The sequence below is a fragment of the Brassica oleracea genome, chromosome C7 (assembly GCF_000695525.1).
Source record: "Brassica oleracea var. oleracea cultivar TO1000 chromosome C7, BOL, whole genome shotgun sequence".
Lineage (NCBI taxonomy): Eukaryota > Viridiplantae > Streptophyta > Magnoliopsida > Brassicales > Brassicaceae > Brassica > Brassica oleracea.
In genome coordinates this window covers 13,776,507-13,789,086 of record NC_027754.1, presented here as the reverse complement: position 1 = coordinate 13,789,086, position 12,580 = coordinate 13,776,507, and the positions used below count along the sequence as shown (strand labels likewise).

The 12,580-nt window shown below is 37.1% G+C and overlaps 1 protein-coding gene across 1 annotated transcript; it reads right to left on the bottom strand.

The window, feature by feature from the left end:
- Positions 1–1,159: 1,159 nt before the first annotated feature.
- On the bottom strand, positions 1,160–3,038 carry LOC106305032 (9-cis-epoxycarotenoid dioxygenase NCED6, chloroplastic). The gene has a single exon (XM_013741411.1). The coding sequence runs from the start codon at positions 3,008–3,010 to the stop codon at positions 1,253–1,255; it is 1,758 nt and encodes a 585-aa protein (XP_013596865.1). The 5' UTR covers positions 3,011–3,038; the 3' UTR covers positions 1,160–1,252.
- Positions 3,039–12,580: the final 9,542 nt, after the last annotated feature.

Here is a 12,580-nt window from a genome sequence, read left to right as displayed (position 1 = left end):
TCGAAACCCTCCTCTGTTTGATGAACCTCCGCGTGATGTAGAGAAGTTATGTTGAGGTCTGGTCTGAGTCACATTAGCTGTTACAGGAACCACATAGTCTTTGGGAGAAGACACTTTTAAGGTGTTTTCTCTGTTAATGAGCTTTTCATGTAGCTCATCAATGGAGATAGGAGTGTCTCTGCCATTTACCATCTCAGTAATAGCTCTGTAATCTTCTCCAAGACCGTCAGTGATTATATCCAGTAGATCTTCATGATCATAAGGAGCACCAAGAAGAGCTAGTTGATCAGATTTGTCAATGATAGACCTCATGTAGTCATTGATAGTCTTGTTACCCTTGGATATTTGCTTGAGTTGTTGCTTGATCTGTTTGACATGACCTCTTGTTGGTTTACCATAGGTACGATGAAGAGTCTCCCAAATCTCACGTGATGTTGTTGATCTTGCAACAATAGGTTGTACTGCCACCGCTAGCGAACCAAGAAGTGAGCTGAAGAGAAGCTTGTCTTGACGTTTCCACGCCGCAAAGTTAGGGTTTGGTTCATTAGAATTTTCAGTTGTTGAGATGGTTGCTGGTGGTGTTTGATCATCTTCTGAGATGAAACAGTGAAGTTCATGTGCCTCAAGTAATGCACGAACTTGTATACGCCAAGTAATGAAATTGCTTGGTGTGAGTTTTGTTACGTTTGACATATTGAGAGAGATAAGAGTAAGTTTAGGATCTGCAGAATTGAATATTGTTGCAGTCTCAGATGTAGCAGAGGAAGAAGTATCAGACGACATATTGTCAATTTTAGAGAAGAAGGGAGTTTTGAAGAAGTTAGAGAAGAAGGATTGTGATAGGATCAGAATAGCTCTGATACCATATAGAGAGATTATGAATGGATGATCTTATTCACGTTGTGCGTAGAGTATTTATACATCTTCTCTAACTTATAGATCAACATAGATCTTAGAGATAATCATAGATCTTTATATAGTTAGATCTTTACAAGATAAAGACTAATATTAATGATAAGCCTTATCCATACTAACAAAACCGAATACGGTAAGAGACTGAACTTTCTTTTTTTGATAATTCAGCATCTATAAATAACTAGAGAATCTTTCTATAAACAGTAATTAAGTTAACAAAGCCAACGACGTTTCCCTTCTTAATTCTTATACACAAATGATATACTAACAAAGCAATTAAACACAAACTATTAAAAGGAGGGTTTGCACAATTATGAAAATACACCTACGTCAGAAATTAAACTTGTTCCTTCAACTGATTCTCGCTCACGAACGTTCCGTGGAAACCGTACGGTACTCTCTCCGGTAGCCGCACCGCCGCGACTTGCTTCATCTCCGATGCGTCAACCACCACAAACTCCGACTCATCTCTCTCTTCGTCCCTCACAAACCCCATTACATACCCTTCGTCTTCTCCTTCTCCCTCCGGTACGAAATACGGTTCGCCACCGAACCGGTCCGGTCCGTATTTGAATTGGATAACGGTTCCGTTCTCTAAATCAACTTTTGCGATGCCACTGCATCTCGGCCAAGGATCCGCTACCGCTAAATAAACGAACCGGGTTTTTCGGCCCAGGAAATTCCGGTTTACTTGACCCGCTTCTAAATTCATCCCGGTTACAATGACCTTCCGGTTCGTTTCTTTTGTCCGCAGGTTTAACCGTATTTCAGTTAATTCAATTCGAGTCGGTTCTCCAGATTCGCTGAAAATCGTATCGGGCGGGTTCATGCACGACCCAATGACGACGATAACCGGGTCGCCGTCCTCGGTTATCTCTTCCCACGCGTTCCATAGATGGAAACAGAAGCAGTCGGGTACATCGACCCAATCTACACTCGACCCGGTCGGATCCTGGTTTGACAAAACCCCGAATCTAGACATCTTCTCTCTGTCGTAGATAACCGGTGACCCGCCCCGAATCATTTCGGATAATTTGAATACCATTTGCTGATCTGGGATCACGACAAAATTTTCGGTTATTGCAAAATCGTGAATCATCGTGGGTTGCTCGAGTGTGATGTCATGGTCACGTGTCTTTTTCCCGCACGTGTCGAATTTAAGATATTTGAGATGAGGTTTCTTCAAAACATTGTAACTCAGCGTGTGAAGATCTCCTGTGGTAGGGTCCACTTTAGGATGCGCTATTACTGGACAATCGATCTGTTCATCGAATTGGAACCGTCCAATCGTCTCGAGATCTCCATGGCCGTTGATCTTCACGTGGTAAGGGAGATCATCCTCTGACATGGCTAATAATCTTCCGTTAAAGTAAACGACGCCGGCGTTAGCTACACCCATGCCACGTGTCGCGTCCACAAGACCAATCTCAGCTCGAGCGGCGAATAAAGCGAGTCGAGCCAAACCCGAGTGACCGTGAAGCTCGCCGATGGATTTAGGGAAAACCGACCGGCCAAGCTCGGCTTCCTGAACAAGCCGGTTTGTTTTAGTGTACCGGCAGCTGTAACTAACCCGGTTATCAGAACCGATGCTAACTGCGTGAATCATTCCGTCACCGTCAAACAAATGGTGTCCACCTAACGGCGGAAACATAGGATTAGCGCCGTTGCGGATGTAGACTCCATGTAGACAAGGAGGAATATTACCGATGACTTCTAAACCGTTTTGAACCGGACATTCATTAACGGGAGCGAAATTTCCAGATAATTGAATAGATGGATCGGTCGGTTTAGGTAGCGGGTGGTTTTGTTCCATTGGTACAACGAGGGAGGACTCGATTTTGTCGAGCATGGAAGCTGCTAGCTTCTGGAGAGGGTTTAAGTGATGATGGGTCAGCTTGAGCTTAACCGGAGACGGAGGTGACGTCGCCGGTGAAGTGAGAAGAGGAGGGAAGTCTGGAGGTTTTGTTGTTTTCTTGAAAGGGTTATTAATGAGAAGTTGGGACTTAGTAATATTTGCATGCTTGATTTGTGGGCGTAAATGAAAACGTGAGGATGTTTCCGGCGGAAGAAGATTGGAGCCGAGAGAGTGTTGCATGGTGGCGAGGTCAGAGTGGAGTGAATGATATTTTGCATTGTAAACATGAAGGAGGGTCGCGTTTTATAAGTTATTTTTTTCTAAAATATTTTTTTGTTTGTTTTTGTTTTCTCAACCTACTAGCGGTTGAATTTAAAAATGAAAAAAATTTAGTAGAGTATTGACATCTAGCAAATAATTATCTCTATTATATTATTAAAATTTTACAATATAGATAACTATTGATAAAACCATACGTCTATGCATATATCATAATTACTCTAGATATTTGTGTATTTAAATCCAAAACAAAGTTAGTGAATCTTTTCAAAGAGGTGGGAGCTTATAGGAATAAATAATGTGCTTTACAAATAAATGTATTGTCTCATGTTTAAGAAGATTTTGGGGAAAAATAATCTATTAAATGAAAGAAAGTATATATACTATAACCCATGTTCGAAACTATGCTAGTCGCTAGTCGGACGGCAACTCCGGACCTAACGAGTCACCGAAAAATCGAAGAATACTCGGAGATTATGCAGAGCCTAATTTTAAATATAATTTAATACATTTATAATATATTTAACTAATTTTAAATATGATGACACATGTTTTTAGACATAATTATATAACTTTTTATATATAATTTTAAACAGCATCTTTTTGATTCGTTGAACATTTAGATTATGGTGTGTTTGGTAGGAGAAACATTTAGATTATGGTGTGTTTGGTACGAAAAAATCTTTAAATACATTAATTATGTGTTTGTTTTGGGTTTAATAGCTAATTGTAATTATTTAGTAATGAATAATTACACAAAATCTGTCAATAATAAGCAAAAAAACAATCAACCGTATTTCAACTTTACACAGACAAAATATAAAATAAAAATTTAGATGGTCAACGCGGAAATTAGACGGTATTACGTGGATCAACACCGGATTACACTGATTTGGACATATTTACCGCGGTCAACCTCCGAAGGGACTATAACTGGTATAGTACGACTTGGTAGGTGTCGAGGTCTGTGTGTTTTAACACTAACGTAAACTTCATGTGGTGTGTAACAAAACTTCAACGTTTATTGCTAATATGGAGTGGATGGTATATCTAACTGCACGCTCAAAAGTTAAAATCAATTATTCTTATGTGCCATGGATAATGTGGAGTTGCTGTTGGAATACATTTGGGAGAGATGGTAGTGGAAGCTTGATGAATGCTGAGTAAGATGACAAATGAGGAATATGCTTTCTATTTTTTCTTTTGAAGAGAAGACGGTCCGTGAGAGTCGGTCAGGCTCCTGGTTTATATATTGAAGAGAATTTTGGCTCATAACCATTAAAAAAACTAACCATCCTTCCCTTTTAATTTCTCTCTTTCTTTTTCTTCCTATATCCCCTCTAACTCATGCATTGTTAGTTTCTTAAATTTAAGTTTTTTTAGTACCAATTAATTCTCCTTTTATTGAACTGGTTCGGCCGGAAATTTTTGGTATGAACTAATTTGACTTTTTCCAAACGTGAATAACACAATATTTACACTATAGGAGTTTGTATTTGGGTGCAACGATGATATTAAGTACAAATCATAGCCTATTAATCTTGACCAAAGAAATTAATCTTGATCAGTAAATGCACTACATCTATCTTTTGTTTTGCAGTATTAACAAACTGCAACAATGCGGAGATTCGAATAATGTTTTTTTTTTTTTGGTAAAATATTAAATATTATACTAATTTTCAAAATTTTGACCAAAGTTACAAAGAAAAGAACTAGTAGCAGAAAACTGAAAATAAACTAAACAGCACAACTATAAGAGTAAAGACAAAGCCAAAAAACGATAAAAGAACAAAGCCTATTGACTAGCTAAACAACGAGACGAGCTAAGACCAAAGAAACTGAGCCAGGTCGAAGCCGAGTACCGGGCACCACGAGCTACCGAGAGAAAGGCGCCTTCAAACCTTGATGCAACGGCTCATGCAGCTTCCGAAAACACTACCCAAACATGAAACGGACCGAGATTCCAAGCACGAAAACACATCCAAACCACCCGACAGAGATACTTCCGACGGCACTAGAGAGAACCACCTAGCGACGATGCCGTCGTTCGGAGGGACAATCTGAAGTTTGCCGTCTCCATCTCATCCCGCCGATGACCGTATACACCCATTGAACCGAGAACCCATATAGAGAAAGCAGACCGCCAAGTAGCTAACCCTCCAGAAGCACACCGCAGAAGAATGAACGGTTCGATTGTCCAACTGCCGATTCGAATATTGTTGTGTTCTAAAAGAATATTTGCATCAAGCCACTATTCTAAATGGTTAGCTAAATGGGCATTTTATAGTCTTGTCTTTATTGATATTTTCTTGTTTACAGTTATGTCATGATCTCGTAATAAACAAGGATGAGCTCATGGAAGCACCGCCAACTCCACCACCTGGGTTAGGTTTCAAGGCAAAAAGAGAAGACTTCAAGGAAGATATATCATTCTAGTTTCAAAAATAAATAGATATATATATCATTCTAGACAATGCTATTTTATTTTATTTGTATCTAAAACAACCACATTTCTATTTTCTTATTAGATATGATAATTAATAACATGTTTGTAATTGATTGCATATTATTGGATAAATTTATAATATATATTTTTTCAAAATATATTAGTAAAAACTGTATTTATTATATTTTGTTTATTCAATTTTCTTTTGAAAGATTATGGGTAGCCAGTCTCTTAATTTGAGTTGTTGCTTGTTTGTGTTCAGTGTAAGAAGTTGCAAATTTTTGGTTAAACATGGCTCACTAATCATTTCTAATTTCCAAAGTGTGCACATTATAAGTTCATGCTTGATTAACAAATTAATCGGACGAGGAGAAAATTGAAATACCGAAATAGTGGACAATGTGATGAGTTCAATCTGCATGTTATGGCTTTGAGTAGTTACCCCCAAATAATATTGTGCATATACATGTGATTCAAATCAGACTATTGGAGGAAATGAGCTAATTAGTCCATGCATAGTTATTAATTTTGGTTAAAGAGATCATATTTATTAAAAAAAAAGAATTACACGTCGTCGTTTTAATACATGGTGCCGGATCAGGCCAGTTGGAAATTGTTTTATCACTAGACCACACTCGGTGAAAGTAAAGTCCACGTCATGTAAGTGAACACAAACTGACGACAAAAAAAAAAAGTGAACACAAACCTCATGTGGGCTCATAAGTCGAAAATGTGAAAAACTAATCTGGTCCACATTTTCTGCCTTGTAGAAAGAGTTAAAAGACATACTTGTTTTTTTTTTTTTTCCATCTATTATTATTATTGATGGGTCAAAGCCCAGAAACCAAACATCACAAAGGCCCAAAGGGCAAATTAAAGAAACGTTATGGGTCAAAGCCCAAACAAACATTAAACCGAACCCGGCGCCCCAAAAACCCGAAGCCACAAACCCAACATCCGAAGCCCACTAGGCTTCCCCCATACACGTGTCGTCCTGTTAACAGAACCAAAACACGTGTTGGACTCCTCACCGATGAGGAACACGTGTTGACGACACCTCCATCTCTCCTGTATCGAGATTCATCACCGGAACCACCGGTGTTCACCGAAGATACACCGGAAAGAACCCCTCACCATGAATCTACCGACCCAAACGAAACCTCCTCCAACGGCGATCAAACTCCGCCCTCAAATCCACCAAATCCTTAAAGAGGCCGATCAACTAGAGCAGCCTCGAAGAAGAACGAACCACAGATCTACGCTTCCATAAAACAATCGTCTACGATCGATCCAAGAACAACCAACATGGAGTCTTACGAAAGCCGACGAACCGATGCTGGCGGAGCCACCAATCCTCGGAACCCAAAGCTGGCGACGACGGTGTAGAGAAATCACCGACTCCCAGAAATCAAACCTATAACACGGAGTTAGAGAAACTCCGACTGAAGTTCATCTCATCCTTCTTCTGTGTCGGATCGAGGAGAGAGGACAGAGCTAAAGGAGAGAGAACTAATTTTTTATTTCCCTTCCTACTCAATGAAATAAATTGTTTTAAATTAAATACCGGTGATAAAAGACATACTTGTTTATGTTATATGTTAGCGCAGATCGAAGTGAACTTATTCTAACATGGATAAGAAGAGAGGTTGAATCAATTGATTAAAAGGGCCTATTTAATTGCCACAAGGATTATATGCCTGATGAAGTGACCCTGTATAAATTAAAAGACGAGTTAACTTGAAAAATTGAAAGCAACCTTAGGGAATACGATACCCGCATAGCAGATTGGCAATTGCTTAGAGATTCATCATGTATTCATTCCTGTTTACTGTTCAGATCAATGCATTAATCAAGAGAGATCCTTGACTGGGCGTTTTCCGTAGTTTTTTAAACGAATTGAATTTGTTTGAGTTCCGTTAAAATTAGTGAAGTTGAACTGTTAAAGTCTCAAAAACTATTTGTCGACAGAGAATCAAGAATATATATACTACCTTTAACATTGATTATGTCTTAGTTAAAGTGACTGGTTGTAATAACTAATAAACATGAGACGTGCGAAATTAGCATGTCCATCCATGTAAATAAATAAGAAAAAGAATGCAAAATTTTCAATAAAAGATCGATTTTAAAACCAATATAAGGACGTCAGTGATCAATACCAACACCAACTTTGCTACATGTCTTACTCTGAAGTTATATATTAAGGAGAATCTTGATCGCCCGTTTGGAGTCTAGCTTCGAAATATAGTCATTAAGCTTTGTATAATGCAACATGCTCACATAAGACGACCTCATAACTTGGTAGCCAGACAAAATAAAGATGATGACAGAATCCTTAATTTACATTTGATGACATCGTCTCTTTCGGATTTTATAACGTTGTATCACGCGAAATTGATCTTGCTTCACGTGGTACGATTGTACGTGTAGGATTACAGTCGCTCCGACCGCTTAAGAACGACCAACACTTGGCGTTGTGAGATATCCTGAAAGGAGTAATTCTATTTCACGTGTCAATATATAGTTTCTTAGGGAAACAATCTCACGGCGTCCAACTGTATTTTAAAGAATATGATAGTCAATTAAATACCTATATCTAGGATATTTTGAATTAGTTTGTTTTATTTGACTGGTATATAATTAAATAGTAAACTAATGAAATGGCTAGACGAAAAATTAATGATCCTAATGATAACCGTGGTTTTGATAGTATAAACGGTGCAACATTAGATTGCGGTGCGGTGTAAGTGCGGTTCAGGTGGTTTACGGAACAAATGTGGATTTCATAAAATAAATAGTGCGGTTTTGATAAAAAAATAATGTGTTTTTGATAAAAAAAAAAGTAGTATGCTTTTGATAGGAAAAATAGTATGATTTTGATAGATAAAATATAAAATAAATATATTAACAAATGTGTTTTTGATAAAAAAAATTGTAAAATAAATATATTAAAACAGTTAGAAGTTGAACTGGTTTGCTTAGTAATAATATCATAATACGTTTAGAAAAAAACCGTAACCGGATAGATAAACAAGACACGGGTCGACCAATCAGTTTTTGATCCAAAATGTAAAGCAGTTTTAATTGAAAGCAATGCGGTTTTGACTGAAAATGTAACGTAAAATAAATATAATGCAACTAAAATTAAAACTTTTTGTTCAGCAATAATGTATAATATTTTTATAATTTTTAAATATTAAAGTTCATTTGAAATACAAATTCGTGTATATATATATATATATATATATTTATTATTATTATTTTTTGTTCTTCTTTGATTCCAACTTAAAAATTTAATAATTATGAATGTGGTATAACAAATATTTAAAATTATAATTAACTGTGTCAATTAAATATTTTAGTTAGTAAATATTTAATATGTAACGCATTTATAAAAGATTACAAAAACCTTGTCAATAATAACTACCGTTGAAAAGAACACAAATAGTATTGTGTGCTTTCTATTTTGTTACAAACAGTTAAATTATACAATATGTTTACAAAATATCGTACACATGTCTTTAAAAGTTCATATGTTTTTTTGAAAGTCTTAACATATTCGAAATCCCACTATCTTTGTATTTTCTACTTTATTGTTAAAATACAAATATGCGTTATAAATCAATTGTTGGATGTTCATAACCGGCCCGTTCCATAACCGGCCCGTTCCATAACCATGCACTTAGAGAGAGAGACGGTCCAACCCTAGAGAGAGAAATAAAGGTGGCCGTGACCTTAGGAGAGAGAGAGAGACAACTTATGCTTTGGAGAAAAGGAAACTCTATTTCTTTTTCCTTGTAATTGTTATCTTTCCATTATTATTTATTAGTAGTTTTCCTAATCTTAGTTGGTTTAGGTTTATTGATACTTTCCTTTTTCTATGACTTGTAATCCTTATATAAAGGAACCCATGTTATGATTAATAATATACAGAACTATTCAGTCTTCAATCTTCTAAATTGCAACATGTTATCAACATGTTAACCTAGCCGGCGACTTTGAACCTAAACCCGACGAACCCTAATCTGCTCCAGCTCGCGTTCCAGCTTGCATCCATCCGATCAGCTCCAGCCCTAAGACGTTCCTGATCCTAGACGTCCTCAGCTTCCCGTTCGCATCAGAACAGCTCGCATCCGACGTCCAGCCAGCTCGCGTTCCCCGATCAGCCAGCTCGCGACCCGATAGGAAGCAACCTGCTCGCGTTCCCGATCAGACGCGTCCCGTTCCAGCTCACGCCTCAGCACACATCCGTCCCAGCTCGTTCCAGCTTGTTCCAGCTCGCGTCCATTCGAGTTTCTCTTGGTGGTCCGGTTTCTACAATCTGCAAACAAAAGGTAACCCTGATTCTAAGAACATGAGAATTGAATTCGGATTGTTTGTAAAGATTGAAACCCTAAAATATAATCTCTAAAACTAAAGCCATAGGATAATAGATCAATCCCCTATGAGTAAATCGAAGCTAAATAAGTTCGATCTAAACCCTAAAACGAGATTGATCCCTTGATCAATTAAAATCAGAACCTTAAAGGTTTTGAATCTCAAATCAAATCCATTTGATCAAAGATCAAAGTTTCGAAATCCCTAAAAACCTAATTCGAAAACTATTAAAACTTATTGATTGATTGAGATTGAAATTGATCACCTTGAAACCGACATTGCTTGATTAATAAAATCGAAACTAAAAACCCTTAATTGAAAATCGATTTTGATTATTTGAAATTGAATGGTATTTGATTGATTGATCACCTAGAACTATTGATTAGGATTGTTTGAACTAAAACCCTAATGACCTAGTTTATATTACTTTGAAATTGAATCTGAAACTACATATTAGGTTTAACTGTTCTAGACTTGATCATATTTGTGGCCTTGTTGCATTCATACCACAATCTGATCATATTGATTGATTGCAATTGAACTTAGATCTTATTCTAGGGGTGGTATTGAATTGAACCAAATAGCTGTGTGGCTTGTTTTATTGCTTGGCCAATTAATTTGTTTGTTTGATTGCATCATGAACTGATAGAAACAAACCGTCTTAGGATTGCAATTACATGTTAAACTAAATGCATAAGAGTTAAACCTATTGTATCCATAGCCGTGTGGCTCATCTTGGCCGTAAGGCATATACCTTGGCCATGAGGCATAAAACTTGGCCGTGAGGCATTGTTTGAATGTTTAAATGTTTAAAACCCTAAATCTCGTTTTGTATCCCTAAAGGCCTTGAAACCTTAAATCCCATATTACCTAAAAAATTGAATGATTGATTTGAGGTTTAGGATTGATTACATATTGCATGAGAGTTAGGTTGCTAGATTACTCTGATTCTAAAACCCTAAAATCTAGCCGCATATTATCAACCTTGAAATTGGTAAACCCTAATTGATATGCAACAGAATGATAAGATTGAATGCATCTAAATTGATTATCCTTGTTTGCATTATATTCTGTTGTGGCCGTGTGATTTTGCTATGAACCATACCGAACGGCCGTGTGGCCTAACCATTCCGATGCATTGTTCATACTCGCGGCCTTGTGCCCTTGATAGATCACATTGTTTGCATCATGTGATTGAAAGCCGTGTGGCTTAATGCATCATAGCTTGGCCGTGTGGCCTAGAGAGACACCATATCTGAATGGTCGTGTGACCTTGCTTGCATATGTCATGAACCGATCTCTAGGATCGTTGTATCACATTACATGGCCGCGTGGCCTAAGCATCACATATAGACCTAGCATTCTCGACTTGTTTCTCACCATGATCGAGTAGTAAAGTGTTTTGGTCGAGAGACTTATGAAATCATATGCACTGATTATTTTGAATTGGTTGCATCCTAAATCATGAATTGATTGATAATATGGTTTCAGATGCCGAGATTTGAGCCTTTGGATTATGCCATTCTAAATCCATCTGGAGAAAATTATCTAGAATGGGCAATGGACACTTCAGTTGTCCTGAAATCAAGAGGACTCGGAAGGAGTATCATTCAGGGTAATTATGCAACTAAAAGTGAAAAGTATAGGGCCATAACAATTATGCGCCATCATCTCACTGAGGATCTAAGAAATCAGTACCTAAATATTGAGAATCCTCGTGACCTTTGGACAAAATTAAAATCAAGATACACAATAATATTATTACCAAAGGTCAGGCATGAATAGATGAGTCTCAGATTCCAGGACTTTGAGTCTGTGGATGAATATCACTTTGCTTTGTCCAAAATCGTTTACAAACTGACACTATGTAGAGAAGTGGTAACAGAGTAGGATTTACTGGAAAAGACCTTCCTCACAGCCGATCCAAGAGATCTATTGTTACAACATATCTATAGAGAAAAAGGTTTCACCACCTATAATGATCTGCTCTCATGCCTAACTGAGCGGAGTAATCAGTTGCTAAAAATAAATAGTGAGATGAGATATCCTGAAGCAAATAAGACTGATATGGATCAGGATGAATCCAAGGCAGCCGTGTCCAATGTAACTGATGGTATGGCCGGCATGTCTATTGACTAAAGAAAGATCTTGACATGCTAATTGTGTTTTAATTCTTTGATTTGTGTTTTGCTTTAAACCTAACTGTCATTCACGATTTTATATATAATAATATAATTGATTTGAGTTCATTACTATTATATCTTGCCTGATCTTCCTTGATAATGTGAATGATTGATAAAGAAATTGCCTAAAGGGCATTATAGTACGTGTATAATAGCCTAGTAAGAAATCAATGGCCAAGGCATTGCCTAAAGGGCATTATATACACCCAAGAATATATGACCCATTGAGTTAATATGGTTTCCAAATAGAAAAAATGGGTAAAAGGAAACAAGTTCCTTCAGATTTAAGAAAGAAAGAAAACGCCTAAGACCCTTTAAGAAAGTGGTCAAGACTATACCTATGTAATCTACTGATCAAAACTATGCTACAGATCAGTATGATAAGAGGCAAGAGCCGTGGTGATCATACTGATATATCCCATGAAAATTATACACTTTATGGCAAGACCGGATTAGCCATCCTAGTCTAAACTTGATGCAAAGATTGATATTGAGAAGGCACAAAGAGTTATCCCATAAGATCTC